The sequence below is a fragment of the Antennarius striatus genome, chromosome 16, assembly GCF_040054535.1.
Source record: "Antennarius striatus isolate MH-2024 chromosome 16, ASM4005453v1, whole genome shotgun sequence".
Taxonomy (NCBI): domain Eukaryota; kingdom Metazoa; phylum Chordata; class Actinopteri; order Lophiiformes; family Antennariidae; genus Antennarius; species Antennarius striatus.
Genome location: NC_090791.1, coordinates 14,859,982 through 14,878,824, shown reverse-complemented (window position 1 = coordinate 14,878,824; position 18,843 = coordinate 14,859,982). Strand labels below are relative to the sequence as shown.

At 44.1% G+C, this 18,843-nt stretch overlaps 1 protein-coding gene and 1 long non-coding RNA gene across 5 annotated transcripts in view; one reads left to right on the top strand and one right to left on the bottom strand.

The window, feature by feature from the left end:
* adgrl1a (adhesion G protein-coupled receptor L1a) overlaps positions 1-2,313 on the top strand; it is a 94,086-nt gene extending 91,773 nt beyond the window's left edge. For all 4 annotated transcript variants that reach the window (XM_068336921.1, XM_068336923.1, XM_068336922.1 and 1 more), the window contains one exon: positions 11-2,313. In XM_068336921.1, the coding sequence (XP_068193022.1) occupies positions 11-933 (923 nt within the window). In that variant the 3' untranslated portion in view covers positions 934-2,313. The remainder of the gene's footprint in view (positions 1-10) is intronic.
* A 5,806-nt stretch (positions 2,314-8,119) lies between these two features.
* Positions 8,120-11,676, bottom strand: LOC137610320 (uncharacterized). Its single transcript, XR_011038458.1, has 3 exons — positions 11,623-11,676; positions 11,238-11,456; positions 8,120-8,944 (listed from the first exon to the last, which is right to left on the bottom strand). It is a non-coding gene; the product is annotated as an uncharacterized lncRNA (long non-coding RNA).
* Positions 11,677-18,843: the final 7,167 nt, after the last annotated feature.

Here is an 18,843-nt window from a genome sequence, read left to right as displayed (position 1 = left end):
TTGGGTCCAGAGAGCACGCTGTCCAAGGCCCGCGACCCCTGTGGGATGGAAACCCTGCCCTTGAATGGTAATTTCAACAACAGCTACTCCTTGCGCAGTGGCCCAGGGGGTGGAGGTGGGGGCAGTTGTGACTTCCTCAGTGGTGGAGGCGTAGAGAGCCCCCCTCCTATCTTCAATCCTCGCAGCTCGGAAACCTTGGGCGGAGGAGGCATCAGGCGAAACCTCTCTGACGCTGCGGCCTTTGAGAAGATGATCATCTCTGAGCTGGTGCACAACAACCTGAGGGGCGGCGTCGGAGGAGGAAGTGGAGCAGGTGGAGGCGATGTAGGGGACAGGGTGTGTGGCAGCCTGGCCAGGGGACACCCTCTCAGCGGGGTTGGTCGGGGGACACTGGGGGCCGGGCCAGAGCCATCTATAAGCTTGGATGAAGACGAGGACTATCTAAGGGAGGGGCGACAGCGAACCCCGCAGGATGTGGAGCTCCTTTATAAAGCCCTGGAAGAGCCGTTACTGTTGCAGCGGGCGCAGTCGGTCCTCTACCAAAGCGACCTGGAGGAGTCGGAGAGTTACACAGCCGACCTCACCGAGAGTCTCGGCCACAGCGGACACAGTGGGCAGAGCGCTGGGGGGCAGGGGACCAACGGAGCGCCAGACTCCCCTGCCCGTGACTCCCTGTACACTAGCATCACCAACCTACGAGACTCTCCTTACCCCGACAGCAGTCCCGAGCCCCTGGAGGTGGTGCCCCGGTCAGCCCAGCCCCCCGAGGAGCTGTACTACAGCTCAGGGAGGCCTGCCCTGGCCTCTCGTGGGGCCCACATGCAGACCTTCTACCAGGCCCCACCTCGGAGACCGAGTGGGGAGGGACACCAAGCTCAGGAGCCCCCCCACAGCGAGGGAGACGGACAGATGCAGCTCGTCACCAGCCTGTGACTGGTGCCCGGTGAGAATTAACGTGATGGTCAGAGCCGCCTCCAGCCTGCCTCGTTCTTGAGTCTCTCCACTTTCTGCTTCTTTGGTTGCCTTTCTTTCTCTTGACGTTCATTTAACTAACAGATGAGTAAACAGAGTGACCTTCAGGGGGAATCGTGGACCTGCAGAAGCAGCCTTGATGTTTGACCCTCCTTCATCTAATGGAGATGAGTGATGGGTGTTGTTCTGCAGAGCATTCGTCGGCTCTTTCCAACCTCAGTCCTCCCCGGTTCCCTTGGTACCCTAAGGCCAACTCCGGCACTCTGAATGTACCGATACACCCCCTTTACCTTCCAATATTTCAAAACTTTAAAACTTTGTTAAAGTTTTTTTTTTTTAATCTAATTTCTCTTCAGACCTGCCTCCGGAGATGGGAATATCATTTTATATTTTATCTCATTTCCTCTTCTTACCATCTATAGGTCTCTTTTCAGCCGTCTTTTGATAGGAGTAGTTAGTTGTGAAGACAGAGAGTATAGTACGCTATTACAACCTAAAAACGTCTCACAGAAAGCTCTTCATCGTTGCCAAAAATATCTTTTATTGAGCCAGAACTGAAACTAGAACATTCTCAAACCAAACACACACACAGACACACACATACGGACACACTCACACACACACACACACACACACACTCATCTAGAAGTGCTCATTACTGAACATCAGAAGTTAAATCGCGCTCCAGCTAAGTAAAATGGAGCAAGAGCTTTTGTCCCAAGCAGGCAGTGGGAGCTTTTTTCAGTGTAGTTGCCTTCATTTTCGCTTGTTGTGAATCGAGGACTATGTACAGAAGTGGAATCGAGACAGAGACGGAGACTGATGATGAGGCTCTGGATCACCTCCTTCAGAGCAGGAGAACCTCCATCCATGAGACTGGCCAGTCCTCTCCACCGTTCTACCTGAGATTTTTTTTTGTTTTTTGTTTTTTTTTTGCTTTTGGCATTTGAAAATTTAAATGACTGCCTTGCTGTTGTTATTAAGAGAGTATTCAATTTGTTGACTTGGGTCTGCATCCTCTGGGGGGGGGGGGCAGTAAAAGCGGACTAGTGTTGCCCCCCCTCAATCCCTGTACTTTGCTGTTAGAGCCTAGCCAGTTGAAGTGGACTTGTTTCCCTCGTGTGGCTGTGACAAGCGAGACTGTGAACATTGCGAGCGCACTGGTCGACCAATTGGTGTAAGCGTGTACATATGAACCACACATGAATCTACTTTATTCCTACTATGTAAATAGAGACACCAGATGAGCAAAAGCAACAAAAAGTAACAAATACCATGAAAAATGATCTTGTTGTACTGAAACCAACCGACAAAACAACAAATAAAATGTTTTGGACTTTGTGACCTGAATGATAAACTGTCTCTATTTCCATGTTGCTGAACTCATGCTCTCTCCCTCTAGTGCCCCACCCTGTGGCATTACGCTAAAGGTCCCAATAGATCCAAAGCGGAATGACAGACAGAAAATAAATGTAGTATACAGTGTGCCTTCGTGCATTAACAATTGCGACTTCACCTCATCGCAGATTTTTAGTAGACAGTCACGTGATACCGTACGCGCATTCTATTGGCTGACGGCATCCGGAAGTGCGTTCCGTTCTGTCTGTCTTGGACTTTTGTGAGACACAAAAGTGCTTTAAACAGTCAATCAGAGTGTGTGAAAAGGTAATACAGATAGAAGGTGGTTTAATACCAGTATGGGGAGGGTTCAGAAACGTTAAAATTACCGTGAATAATAAGAGAAATAGATCGCGATCTTGAGCGCGGATCTCTCAATCGCGTTTGGTTCTTGGAATGCATTATCCGCAAAGAACGAGGGCGCACTGTATGTACTAGATGAAATTTGTAAAAAGAGACCAAAAAAAATGTTGTTACATGTCATTACATGTCATTATATGTCTTTACATGTCATTAACATGTAGTAACTTGTTCTTAACATGTCGTGAACATGTCGTTACATGACAGTAATACCAAATAACAACTGTCTTTCTATGGCTCGCAGCCACATTATCTCTTTAATGAAGGCTCACCCAGATCCCATCATTCTGACAACATGGTTCGATCATATTTCATTTTTATAAGAGCATTGAATTCTGTTGTTCCTTACTGCAGAGCCTACTGTTACAATTTTACTAACTTCCTTTGAGCGCATGAGTATGTTTGATTGTGGCTGAATTGTACGTATTAAGTGTCCAGTGTTTGTGTATGCGTGCGCATGTGTGTGTATTTTTTTTGGAGCAACTATTTGGAGGGGGACGTGACTTGAATACACATCAGACATGGACGATACTCATTTCAGGGCGCTGTCGTTATTCCTCTGCCATCTGGAAGCTGTTCCTGCTGCGCCGTTCAGGTGTGAGGAGGACAGGAGAAATCAGATCAACTCGGGGGACGTGTGATAACTACATGCCATGAAAATGATGAGCAGGGTCGGAAGATTGGGTGCAACATGTTTCCAATATGCCACCTTATGCGTGTGATACATTTTAAAAATGTTCTGTCAACAGAGGCTCCTTTCATCCATCTCAAATGTGTCTGACCTTTTAAAAAAAAAGAAAAACCTGAGCACTTGCCTTCATCCATGCTACGTTTTTACCGGTTTGTTATGGTTTATTTATCCATTTTTATGAACATTCTTGGAATATTTATTGATTTTGATTTATTCATGGCTTTGGATCTATTTTTTGCTTTTGACTGTCACCGTCGTAAAAAACCTGCGCCTGGTGAAAGAGTGTGATGTGTGGATGGGACGTGATCAGAAAATGAATGCACCCACTGCAGTGTGACATTTGGCTGGGGCCTGACTGTCCCACTTCTGAGAGAACCCAAAGGACAGCTTTTAGCTGAAGCTCCTGGGGCTGTAAAGGGGGGGGGGGGTTAAAGACAACAACAGGAGGAGAGGGATTTTGAGTGTAACAAGGATTCATTTATTGCTGCTTCTGAAATCGCTTGTGTAGGTAACACTATACGGGCCGTGGAGCATGAGTAGGTTTGAAAAGAGAACCGTAACATCACCAACTTGAGCAACACAGTTTTAACAGTACACGACTTAGACCCTGAGAGCAGTCTGTGTTTACACATGAAAAGACAATATGTGCATTTCTTCTACTCCGTTGCGATGCTGGAGAGGGTGTGAGGCGCAGATGGTCGACTGAGGACAACTGAATGTATTTTAACAAGCAGACATGAGGATAAAACAGTTCACTCCAGGGTGGCAATGTTAATGTGAAACACAACACAGCCATGATGATCTTTATCCTCATTATTATCATCATTAACTCCATCCCGCACTTATTTTATTTGATCTAATGTGCTGATGCTGGTCTCTATTGCTGAGGTGGGACGCGCCCACCCCAGGGAGAGCAGCGCTATTTAGACAAGACACTCCTCCTGAGAGGGGAAACGGGCTTCATCTCGGGTCTCGTTCTTTTACTCCAGCTCTTCCCTGCTCCTTTTCTCTTCTTCTCTCTCCCCCACATTTTAATATCAATCTCAATGGACTTCATTAGTGTAGCACTTCTTTGAGAGTGTTAATTTATTTTGTCAAAACCTTTGTTTATCCCAGATTAATATCCCAATAAACAGAGGAGTGCTGTACTGTGTTAAATGATTGTGATTATACAGCGGAGAGTCCATTCTGTCGGACGGGGGCTTTCCACTGCTGATTGCCATAATAACACTGCGGCTACTAATTTCGCTGCATGAACTCACTATCGCTCTCATCCCTGGTCTTTCTTCCTACCCGTCTCCGTGTAAGAAGCTGTTGATCCCATTCCATGCCTCTGGCAGGTTTGTCTTACAGAATGTGTGCTCCAGAGGTTAGGTGGGAAGGTGGGATGCTCAACCCTGGCCATAATACTGTCTCGTCCCCGCAGCTGAGTGTCGTCAGACTGAGCTGTGGTGTTACTCAGTCTATCATCAGGCAACCGGGGTCCCAGCAGGCCTACAGTGCGTTTACTCACAGTGGACCCTTTCAAGTGCACTTTTTATTTTCTTACCAGTTCTGTGGAGAGGAGGTGTGTGTGTGTGTGTTTGCGTGTGTGCGTATCTGTCAGGGGGTTACTGGTGTGTGAGAAGCAGAGGGCCAGGGGGTCATTATGTCTGCAAAGATGGCCCCAAAAGGGGCCGTAACAGGGACAGCATCAGCAGACATGTCACAGATTTTTACCCACAGGCGGCGAGACAGAGGAGACGTCTGGTGTGTGTGTGTGTGTCTGTGTGTGTGTGTGTTGGGGAGGGGGGGGGGCGTGAGACTGCAGGGTTGAGCTGGAGATAAGGGGATGGATGTGCTTCTTTGTTTCAGAAGGCTTTCTGCTTGTGGTTCACAGTCCGGCTGTTATCGCTTTATTGTTGAAATTGATCAGGCTGACAAGTCAGATCTGAAGTTCGTGCGCAGAACAAAATAAATCTGCCTGCGAGGGAAGAAGGATGATGTGATTGTTGCTGGTTCTAATGGATGCTTCCTTATAAATGTGAAATTAATCCACCGCCTCATCAACCGAGCACATCAAGAGCGATGAGAAGTTCCTCCACAGATTTTTAAAAAGTAATTGATAACAAATATAGAGTAGCGAGATTTTATTAATGACCTGTTATTACGTGTTCCACAACTGCTTTACGTCACTTTTAGATCAATGTAGAACGTGGAGTAAACACCGTGATGGGAGCTGTACTGTTTCTCTTTGTGTTAAATGAACCTCCTGCCATTCAGACCATCTTTACAGGTTGATGCTAAACCTGTGAGGCTCATTCTTGACGCATTTAAACGTATAAATAGAAATCTTCAGCCAGGTTGGGTAGTTTTCTACGCTGAAATGGACATCGTCTCAGTTCTGCTGTCTGCTAGTTATACCTGTAGGAATGGTTTCTATTGGCTTTGCTCCCTCGATCGTCTCGGAGACGGGTTAGGAAATGATGCCTCAAATGTCTTTGTCCATCAGAATAGCTCTAGCTGTGTGACTACAAGAGTCAGACTGAATTCATCATCTCAGTGGAGTAGAACCTGGTCAGAGCTGAACACATCATAAATACTCAGGCGGTTATCGGACCAGAGTACTGACATTATACCAGGTTGGGATTCTCCAGATCATTTCCAGAGCTTTCTGTGAAATGCATTACTTATAGTGTTTTGTATAATTTTAATGTAAGGATAATTTAATATCAGCTTTCTGTTGGCAGTGGGTAGCGCTGTCGCCTCACAGCAAGATGGTTCCGGGTTCGATTCCGTTCTGTACAGAGTTTGCATGTTCTCCCCGTGTCGGTGTGGGTTCTGTCCCGGTTCTCTGACTTAGACCCACCTCTATAAACAATGGCACTTCAGGTGATATGCTGGCAACGCACCCCTCCTTTCACCCGAAGCTAACTGGGATAGGCTCCAGATCACCTGTGACCTGCACGGCAGAAAATCAGCTGAAGACGAGACGATCGCGGTCGTCTCGTCTTCAAGAAGATGGATGAACGTTTCCCAAGACAAATGATTTTCATTTTCTGATTTCCTCTCCTGCTCATTGCTTTGGCAGTTGTCTGGGCTATGGAAGATGATTTTCTGCCACTGCTGGAGACTTTGCAGGTCAGGGCAACATTGTATCACCACTTATGAATAGAAAAAAAACCCCATGCTATTCATGCTTCATCATTTCTCTGGGAAGATGTTGAAGGCCCTCAGCAGGATGTGTGTGTGTGTGTGTGTGTGCTTCTGCATTCACCAGTGTTATAAAAGCACGTCAGAATACAGACATCATTATTAAGATGTGGCATGTGCACATAAACATCAGAATATCTGGAATGTTTTATTCATAGATGATCTTCAGGTTATGGCAACATTATGCTTCTCATCTATGTAACAGGGGAAGCAAGAGACTGAAGCACACGCAGCAACACAACCCCCTCCCGAGTCAGATCTCCGTCGAACCACACGACCTGACGGGTGGGATGATAGTCAAACATTGGTCCGTAAGGAAAGATAGCAAAGGGTTGCATTAAAAACAAAAGGAAGCTGTCAGTTCAGACAAGAGCATCAACGCTCTGGGTGTCTGGCCCGGTGAGAGCTTCATGCACGACTGATCCTGAACTAATCTGGAAGAAGCAGGGCTTGATTCTGCAGCGTTGACCCTAAGTCAGCATCATTAGAACCAGCAGCAGCAATGCATCTAATATGTAGCTTTATGTGCTTGCAGCGCTGTGGGTTGACTTCCTCAGATGGGCTCGGCTTTATAACGCATCAGACTGGGTTAATTAATCATAAGGTGTTTTGCGGTCACTGAAAGCAGACTACTGAATTTTGAATGCGCATTCTTGGCTTGCATCTGTCTGTTTACCCACAACAGTACAACAGCGGTGCGCTCCAGGGTTAGTTTAGACCAGGAGGAGGTAACTCATCTTAGTGGCTGGGTAATTGCAACTCATCCAACCCAAAGCTTTGCTGTCCCCGCCGTGGTGTGATCAGCGCTGACCTCCAATTGAGTTCCTTTACTGCACGTAATACCATTCAAGTGTGATCGGTAACTAATTAGCTGATATCTAATTATTATGTGCATCAGAGCATACAGAAAGGGTTCATAATTAAAGCCTGTCCCATGTCTCCTTGTTTCCTACTACATGCTGGACATGTAGTAGCGAGATGGAGCTCCACCTACTCATCCACCCATCTGTTAATCCCTGATTCACTGGTGACCCCTCAGTGTAACTCCCTCAGAGAGTGGGATCTGAGGTTCATGGACATTTTTACATCTTGACATATAAACATTGCGAATAAAGCCTCTAACCATACACACACATACACACACGCCGGTGCTCCGTCTATCTCAGACGTGCAAAAATTGTTGGAGATCATTACACTTTCGGGAAGAAAAAAGCCTAAATAGGACAAATACTCCCAATATTCTTCTGCTAGAGAAGAAGACAGATGTAATAAAGTCAGCTTGCACCCCTGTGTGTTTGTGTGTAGTTGTAATTACTACCATACATCAAGCCACAGGGGATACAAATCTTTTAACACTTTAATTACTTAGTGATGTGTACTTGCTGTCTCTTTATTGGCTAATTAATAAATCAGTGTGCCATACTAGAAAACAGAAATCAACCCAAACATGTTCAGATTGCACCGAAGAAATGTAGAACAGCTGAGCTGCAGTTCTGGGGGCTTTGATTTATTGAAACAAAATCATTTTTAGTCTCACACCATGTTTTGTCATAGAAAAACAGTGCATAAAAATTAGATATATTTTGTATGTGATTACAACAGGGAAGATATTCTGAAGCTGCTGAAATCTAGAATAAATATGCATTGATTATGTTTGACTCGCTTTACAAAAGTAATAAGAGAAAAATTATGTTTATGAAACCGAATGTTGTTCAAATCACAATTTTTTACTGCCCCCTTGTGGAATTATGTTGCCACTCCAGTTACAATGTTTTCTTCAATAGTTGCCGAAATCTGGTCAAAATAACCAGGAAACAAAACTTTTGGCAAAACAAGAGAAGCTATTTTAATGTCAACATATTTAAATAATTATTTTTTGTATTTAAAATCATCAATTTAAAAGGAAATATGATAGGGTAGTATGTATATACATATACTTTTTTTTTTTTTAGTTTTAGTAACCTTCCTAATACAAAAATACAAAAATCAAAGTAATGCTTGCAGGACCAATCCTCCCTGGCCAAGTTAATAAGCACGCTGACAAGCCATCCATTACCAAAAAGCTTACCTACGCATGATTTGATGATGAGAAGCTTTGTTAATGTCGGAGCTGCTTATTTCCCCACAGAAAAACAAAGAATGTTAATGAATCTCCTCGGACAAATCTCATTCATTACCTGTCGGGTTAAAGGGACACATCACCTAAATCTTAGACTACAGGCTCCGGCAAAAAGAAAACACTTCTCCTTACATTTCAGACAGCTTGCTTCCATCATTACTCAAGTTGCGGTCCAGACTGAAGACGCTTCCCATCAGCCAGCAGAATCAATACTATGGAGACAAAAGTAATATTTAGAATATTTAAGTCTGGACTTCCAAATGTGTTGGGGTTTTTTTAAATGGTGAACATGCAATGTTACAGTTTCTCATATGTCAGGGTACAATGGTACTTCATTGTATAGTTAAATAGGATTTAGTAATTGAAAATATAAATTCATTGAGACAGTCTCAAAGGAACAGTACCATGTGAAAAGTGAGTTATGTGAACAGTAAGATTGACCCAGTTTTTCCTCTCTTGTTTCTGCCTGGGAAACCCTTTCTCTGGGACATGTACAAGTCTGGAGGTGTCTTTATAAACCATGGGGGGGGGGAAAGCTGCACAATAGCTGTGTACACACATTTGTATTCATTTCTATTAACATTTACTGTTAATAGAAAAAAAACTGACTCTATATTTCCTTTTTTTTTTTTTTTTAAATAAAAACTTAACAGCAGGAGAGACTGTCATTATTTCAGCAAAACCAAGTTGAACATCTTCCCCAATTAGAATTCTCTTAAAATGAAAGTTATTGTTTACTTATCTGTCTGCTGCAGGATAACTATCTAGAGACAGCGTGTTGTTCTGAATTTTTATGTCTGTGTGAGCATCACTTATTCCACCATCAAGTTATTCTACATTTTAATCTCCGCCAAGGAGGGCATGTTTTCATCAGGGTTGTCTTTGTTTGTTTTTCGTCGGTCTGTCTGTTAATAAGATAACAGAAAAGCTGATTTGCAGGTTCTGTGAAACTCAGCTGCAGGGTTGAGCATGTGACGGGGAAAATTAGATTCTGAAGGGGATCTGGAGAGGTGGAGGGGAAGAGGAGGTTCCACAACGCTCTTATTTCCATATTAATACGGCCTTTTTGTGATTTTCCATCTATTACAGAATCTGCTTTCAGCTTTGGATGAAACTTGATAGAGGGGTTGGCAATGGAACATACAAGACATGACATTTTGGAGTCGGACCAGATAAAGGGGCGTCACCAGAGAGACATTTTTGTGGGTTTTTAAGATACACACAAACTATGTGATGTATTACCATAAAAGTGAGAGAGGAGGGGGTGAGCCAAGCACCGTGGAAGACGTCATTAAAATTTTGGAGTGGATTTAAATGAAGGTTCAGTCCATGTGAGAATGAATTTGATTCAAAATACTAAAGGTGTAGTTTGAGGTAGGGTGATGAAGATGCACACAGTGGACTTTACAAAAAGCACATCTCTGAATTATCTAGATGGTTTTTCCTAAAAATGTTTTTCCAATATAATAAAATTGGTGAGTGTAATGATCTTGGGGAGAAAGCACAAGGATAACTGAGTCCACTTCTTGATTGATTCTATTTGTCCATTGCAGTTCCATGTCTGCTTCCATGTGGGACAGGACAAGCCTGGTTTGTGTTCTGACGATGTTTGTGACGACGTTGTTAGCACGAAAACCACCCGCCAGTCTGACTGTGATCCCATCGGGTGACCAATGGCATACAGTTATTAGACTACACCAAGATTCTTAGACCAAAATCTAGTTTTCCAGCTGTTGTGTTTGTAGTTTTACTCATCGAACACAAGGGGAGGCCCTCACCCTGCAGGTCACACGCCCACACTGAACCCGACTAAGCCGACTGTTGACAAGAGGCAAGAATCACCACAAGGTTTAGTTTCACTCCAGTTTGGATCTTGTACTGTGGAGGGATGTGGCATTCCTGACTCAGGTGAATGCATTTGTATTTCATCACGTTCACAGTTGTGGTTCCTATAGATCACCCTATTATCTTTGGGTCACGGACAGAGACGGGAGATAGGGGGTGGACAGATGGCAGTCCTCCCAACACATCCCAACCATGACAACAGAGAGACAGCAGAGGCCTGAGCACTCAAAGAGGCCTCTGTTCTCTCTCGCCCTCTCTCTCTCTTTCTCTCACAGACACACACACACGAACACAGTGCAAGGATAAAGCAGAAGCCACCATGGTGCAACACGCTTCATTTACACTGCATCTTCTCTGGTCCACCGAGAAAACACAGACCGTAGTCTGTGACACTCAATATGGACCCCTCTCTATCTGTGAAACTCTGACCGCCTCCCATCCTCCATCCCTCTCTCCCTGTCTGCCTCTAGCGTGAGATTCCTTGTTTCTCTTACCCAGCAACAGTCCACCAGCATGACTGAACATACAACACGTTTGTAAACACGCGTCATCATCACAACGTCCCACCTTTAACGTAATCATGACGATGACACTGAGGAATTGAGAATGCGAAAGAGAGGCAGAGCGTATTTGCATATTAGCCAATTAGTTGTGACTAACCAGTTTAACTCGGCTTCAGTCTCCATCCCCTCATCGCTGCCTGATGAGCCCCCTGCTGAGGTTATAATTAGATGCCACGATCACACCGGATAAAGGCGAGAGGGTAAATGAACTTGGCTCAGCTCTCTTGTTTGGAAGCAGTGTGGAAGTGAACTTGTCCAATCATAATCTATTTTCCACTGATATCCGCTGACACTCGGACATCCGACCATCCTTCTCCTGCATAAACAGAGAGCAGCAATGACGCAGGGTGAGCTGAAACAAACACACACACACACACACACAGACACACAGCTTTGGATGTGTGTCCTACAGGCCACACGTACTCAGACAGAAGGAGTGAATTCCAAAAAGCCTAAACAGGACTTTTAAGGTAAATAATTACAATTCTGCTCCTCCTGAGTCTTCTCCACAGCTCTCTAAACTCTTCAGTTCTTCCATTCACAAGAGCAGCAGTGAGAGATAAACAGCTCTCCTCCCGACTTACCACCACCCCCTCAATCCCTCAATGTCCCGCTGTGGGAAGAATTTTAGAAGTTTGAAAGGTAGATCATTTAGAGAATGGTAACTTTTCTGAACAAACAAGTAAAGAAAAACAAGTTCAGTTTTCACATTTCATTTTCTCGAACCATTCAGAGGCGTGTGAGGCAACGCAACATCCCAAGAATCATTAGTAGCTCTGAAACAATGGAGCTGGCCCCTCAGAGCTCCGTTTGGCTTCAGCCTGCAGAGCTCCACAACACTGAGAGAAAAAGTAGAAAGTCTGTTGAATCAACACCCCATACACAGACCGGGAGTGATTGTTTTTATTGTGTTTGCATGGCTTTAGTTCTTCTTATGTATAGATGCTATGTATTCTCCAAGCAAAGAGCAGCACTTCTTTACAATCATATATACGTAAATATGTCTCTTCCCTGAACCGAAAGTCTTAAAAGTGATTGAAAACTTGCCTGAAAAAGCATCAATTCCCTTGAGGTGCCTTCAGTTAAAATGGAAATAAAGAGTAATCTCTCATTCTGAGTGCAAGGACCAAAGGAGAGATGATTCTGGAGGCCGGTGGATCGTGCTGGGACTGTTACGGACTCTGTGTTCGGTCCAGTTGGCTCAGTGTGAAGCTGGCATTCCCACTGGATATCACACAGGGACGTCAATACGCTGCCAGCACAGGAAGCACACCCACACCAAAGGACATAATCCCATGAAAAGAAATGTCTCCGTTGTTCAATACATGCACCGATATTAGTGCTTAGAGGTTTAATCAGGTTGTGGTTGCATCATGACTCTCACACCTCGAAAATTAACAGCTACCAAAACTAGATTAGCAAGTCTGACAGAGTTTTCCTCATCTGTCCTGGGAGTGGAGGTTTCATTATAATAATATAATTATGTGAATTCACAAGGGCCCTGCACACATCAGTAGTCCACCCTAACCCCCCCCAAACACACATATTAAAGCCCCTTCCACAGCTGCCAACTCTCTCCCTTATTTCCAAAACCGCTGCTCCCCTTTGCAGAGTTGGGTCAGCCTCAGCGCAGCAAACTGATCTCGCTGAGAACCCCTTCCAAACGGAAGCAAATAAAGTGAACCCAGTCAAAAGCACCTCTCCTCCATGGAGCCAAACAGTAAAGATTTCCTGCCAACAGGACCAACCTTGCCCAAGGGTTAGTCAGATTTGAATATAAATGCACGGTGAGGCTCCATCATACATGAAGCGCTTCTACAAAAAAAAACACCAGGACTGTGGCTCTTATTCACGTGGAGCCGAGGCACATGTTGTGCAATATCAGAGAGCGACTTGGACGGCCCCTATTAATCTGTTTTCCAGCTCAATCTCCTGAGAGGGATCTCTGTCAGAAAACAAACCTCTCTGTTTGGAGCCCAGCCTCCAGTTAAACTTGTTCAACTCCTGCCTTCTCTTTGCCTCACACTTCACATTTCTTTCCATGTCATCCCTTCCTGCCTCATTCTGCTCTCCTTCGTCATCTTTCTCGCCGTGTTTCTTTCCTTTACTCTTTAAAGGCGTCCCCCATCTCCCCCCACCCCCTTTGTGAGTTGTTGCCCACGTAAGTCTCTGTGTTTAGCAGGGCGAAGCCGGGATGACCGTGTCTTATTACAGCGGTCCAGATAAAGCCGTGCATTGTGAGGTGTAATCCCATGGAGACAATTAGTTGGGGTTTTTATGCACCATGCACCATGCAATTTCTGTAACTTACAGCATGCACACACACACATTTTGCATCTCAACTCATACACATCACCAGTTGACATCCAGACGAGCAGGTAAACAAGCATTGGCATGCGTTACACACTAAGTGGACTCATAAGAAGGTATGCAAGACATCCACATCAAGTTACTCATTTAGTTAATTCTGTTTAAGATCTCCTGCTTTCCAACATTTCCTTCAGCTATGAGCAGCATGACGACTGGATGTTTGGGGACACGGGTTTGTGCAATGGGCCGTTCCTGCAGTCTTCTAAAAGTTCCTTTCAGTCTCCAGGTCTATCAATGTCATGTTGCGGCAAAGCAGCCCTTCTATGGTGTTCACACTTGGCTGAGCCCTATTGTTAAACAAACAAACCCTTGTGTTTGGCTGTGCTGTGGATCAGTGAGGTAATCATGCACTCACCTGAAACACTGGAGCGAGGAGAACGGAGGAAAAATGAGCCGCAAGAAATGTACATTTACACACAGACGTATCTGAATTCAGACACTCTGGCGTGTATGAATAGAAGAAACTGATCTAGTTCCACATCGTTGAAATCTTGTTTACGGTCAATTTGTTCATCAGAGTTAGTCAGAGCTCCATTACAGATTTGTTTAGAAAATAATAAATGCAGGACTGACCCCAAAACAGATTTTAAGATCACAAATCAAAAGATTCGGTATTCATTTAAGGAAAAGCTGATTCAAGTTGTACATTTACTACTGCTGTCTTGTTTTAGTTTTACCTAAGCTAACCGTTGTCTTGCAGGTATGCAGGCTGTAGCAGAATACAGCTGTTCAGTGTCTAGACAGTCAGACACCTATTTGCTTTCAGTTGTGGGATTGCCTCCCTGTGACTGTCATCATTCCTTTACCTCCAACAGGAGGTTTCCCTTCACCACGTTTTCCTCTGCCGTAATCATCTCTCAACACGACCAAGGGGAGGAAGAACAAAATTACAGGAAAGGGGCAACCACAGCTTAAACCCAAAGATTGATAACAACACTAATTTTGGGCAGCAGCTGTGACAGTTCAGAACGACATTGTTGTACCATCGCCCCCAGTGATTGTAAACCATGCAATGTAAAACCTGCATCGAATCAGCCTCATGCACACAAATGAGTCACCGGCTCGCCTCATTCATGGTGAAGAGACCTCAGCCCTGTCGACAGGTCTGCTGTGTGCATGCTGATTAAAGCTGTGACTGAGCTTTCATTACACTTACAAACACTAACGTAAGGGTGAACTGATGTGAACACAATGCATAAACAATTCAGCAGGTAGAAAAGTCAACGTTGACTTTAACTGTTTCCTAGGCTCCGGTATTTTATTGGCTCTCCGGTGAACTGTAATGTTGTGAGTGTGTGTTTTATTCTCTGTGTTATTCCAGCTGGTTCCTGAGGAGGACTGTAATTACGACCGCCGATAGCAGTATAGCCACTCTCACAGCCACACCAATCATCATCATGGTCTGCCACATACGACACTTTGCTGCACAGCACACACACACACACACACACACACGCACACGCACACACACACAACACTCAAGAAATTACAGTCTGCACTTTACACATTCTACACTACACTGCAGTCTCGTATTTGCATACTCTTAAGCACTCATTCTTCTTTGGCTTCCATTGTTATACATCAAGGCGGAGAATAGAACGAGTCTGTGCGAATTGTAGCTATAATAGTGCAGCCATGAGTGGGCAATAAAGCAAAATGGCACATTAAATTCCCTTTACCCTTCCCTCTGTTATTACAGCTGTGATGAACAAATTATACAATGTATAGTGTAACAGTAACAAAAGTACTGGTACCATTAAGTTTCATGAAGTACCATTACCTGCCATAAGACACTGGTCAAACCGGTTCAGGTCAGATTAAAATGATGGAATGTTGCAGACAGTAGAGCAGAATGAGCTTCATATTATTTCAGTCCATTTTGTGAAAGTTCTTATTCAATCAAACGGCCTCACTTTTCAAGTAGTGACACAGTTTTGCACATCGCCCCACAAACTATCCATCCCTTTCTCCTATGTGTTTTATAAACCATTACCATACTATCCATACATAGACTGTCCAGCATTTCTATTCTCTTTGACACACAGCATAAGCAGGCATACACACACGCACACACACACACACGGACAAAATAAACCTATACAGTATTATGAACAACATAAGTATTTTTTTTACAGAACAGAGTTCACGCATTTATTAGAGGTGTGTGTGTGTGTCTGTGTGTGTGGGTGTGTGTGCGTGCGTGCGTGCGTGTGTGTGTGCGTGCGTTCGTGCGTGCATGTGTGTGTGTGTGTCCATACACACACGCATACCTTATACTGTCTAATGATGTTAGAGACACACAGCAGATATGTCTTCTCAGGATGTCCTGCTGTGAGATCCTGCTCACCTTCATGTCTAACTTTATCCTCCCTCCCAGCTTTACTTCTAGTGAAGAATGGGTTGTATTCATGATTTACCCCCATTTATGAATATCTGTGTTGTGTCACTATTATATCACCAGTACGATGCGGCGGTTGTAGCCTGTTGACCTTGGAACCTGGGATTGTTCTGCCACCCCTCCAGGCATCGCTGACATCCAACACGTCCTAACTATTGTTTTTATTCCCCGGATCTTGTTTTGGCATTCCAGTCTCAACAGCCTGCAAACTATGAAGCTAAAAGACGCACCCACACACACACACACACACACACACACACACACACACATAAACGCACACACACAGACAGACATCTCCCAATCACACTGTGGTTTGGTATCTCTGTTGACGTGTCTTGTCTAAGTCCTTACAGATAAGCTTGTTTTCAATGAATGTCAAAGTCCAACCGGCTTGTTATGATTCCGGTTCAAGTCTTTAACTGCGGTTTTATCGCTCTGCCTAGAAAGAAAATTTACGTGGTTTTTGCTTTACAGGTGATTTTGAGAGATGTAAAGTTAGGTAACTGGTCGAAAACGCCTTGGCGAACAGGGAAGGTCACACAACACTAAAATAAATGTCCCATCATGGCGCCAGGTCTTATCAAGCAACCCGTTCCTGCTGTACTGTACTTTAAAAACACCTTCACACTCTTGCAAAGACAATATGGCTGCTGTGATGGTAAATAGTAGGTTTTATGCAGAGTCAGTGAGAAAATATCTGCAGAAACATATGCTACTCTGAAAACATAATTCAAATCATTTGTCTCCTCAGAACACGTTCAATCCTGAGTCGTTAAACATTTAACTGTACTTGTAAAAGAAAAAAAAAAAGACAAAAGTTCTGTTTTTAGTTTCTGGATATTGGTTTCTGTCAGTCTTGTAACATGAGAATCTTATAACTCTAAATATTAACTTTAATATTCTGGTTCTCTCCACGACATATCAGTGATTCATCTGCGTGACACAGGACCTGCGCTGCTCAGCTGGGACTAAATCATCAGATATGAGCAGCGAAACCATCCTCATCAGATATTACACATATGCTAGACTGATAAATAAGGTATGCTTGTAGTCTTGTGTATGTGAGGAGATGCACAAACATCCCACACTCACACAAACAAACCACAAAGTTTCCATATTTGGCAGTGGCTGCGGCGTCCCATCCACATGGAGTTTCCATCAGGTCTTTTCAGACAAGGCAGGATTTTAACGGCAGTGGTGCTTTATGTCAACATAAAAGGAATGAGGACGACATTTAGAGGTGAATGAAAAAGAGTTGACGAGGAAAAAAGAAAGAAATGAGGGCTTAAAAATACAGTGCAGTGTAATTAATTGACAACAGGCAGTGGTAAAAGAGTTTATTCAACATATGTGGGGCAGGAAATCTGATCGCTGAGGGTCTGGATGGTTCATAACGGAGCAGCAGGTCAGAAATGTGTTTTGATGGTAAACCATTCAACGAGTTATAAATCAATAGTGAGAAGAAAAGGGGGTGAAAAAAGATTTCTCTTAAAGGAAAATGCAAACTAATGCATTTCGCAGACTCATATCAGGACACAATGAGGCCACATGCGCTCCTAATGACTACAGCTAGAGCATTCACTGACTTTCATTACTAGGGGAGATTTAGAAATATGCATAGCAGCGAGGCTGGAGTAACAAGCCTTGGGTCGAGCATACTAAAGAGCCCATTAATCCCTTTTTATTCTATTAAGAATCGGACTACTGCTCGATAAGAGGCAAACAGAGGTCCAGAGTCTGTGTCTGTAATCCCTTGGAGACCCACACCGAAAAGCTCTTAACAAAAAAATCATTACGAAGAAAAATGTCTTTTTGCCTTTCCGTAGTTGAACCAGCTCGCAGCATTGAGTGACTTTCAGTTGATAACAAGAAAAGAGAATTTCAAATACTTGGGAAGGGCATGTCTTACATCTCACTCAAACAGACTAGTTCTAGGCTCTAAAAGGGGGCTCCTAGTTGGAATTTGGTAGAAGTTCACATCTCCTTGATGAAGAAAAGCACGGACGATACAAGTGTCCCTACCTTTAATTAAAAAGAAATACGCCTGTGAGCCGCGTGCTTCAGCAGCTCACTTATCTGTGTGTTGTTTTCACACAAGAATGTCAATTTTTGCACTCCTAGGCAATGTCCTCTTCTATGTCTGCACCTGTTTTTCTATTTAATTTCACAAAAATGACAATCTTATCTCGGAATTCCTCAAAGTATGAGGAAGGGAGAGGAATCTTTCTCTCACTGTGATGCATTTACTAACGCTGAGATAAGAATTCAAACATCCCTTATTATAACCGGCCACAGTGCCGTGCTCCCCATATGTGCTCAGAGTAAATAGTGAGGCCCGTTTTCCTGGACCTCAGTAATCTGAACATACAGAATGTGCCTCTGCTTGTAGGCCCCTATTCACCGCCATTAGGACCGACGGGCGATCGGGGAGGATGTCAGTCACGTTGTCAACGAGTCGTCGTGTTTGACAGGGTGTGTAAGCTCGACTTAGCCGCGCACACACCTCAACATAAGACAACAACAAGGAATGAAACAGACAGATTGACAAGAACCTGTCACACAAGCACAGACATATGCTGCATGTTGCGGTATGAAAACGTCTCCTTAGTTACAGTACTATGAAACAAAACAGGCCCCAAAACCACCATCGCATTCCTTCCCACCCTGACACCCCACACCCATCACCCTCACTCTCCCATATCAACCACCCCATCTGTTCTGCCAACTGCTCCATTACTCCTTCCCTTCATTACTGGATCACTTTTCCTGCTCGTCTATCCCCCTTACATCAGCGCTCTGCACAAAGCCATTACTGGATTTCTCCTCATTGGTCTCCATGTCTCATCTGGGATTTTTTTTTTTTTTTTTTACTCCCTTCCCTCAGCCTGGGATTGAGCCAAAAAAAAAAAAAAAAAGTAAGAAAAAGCTTCAGACG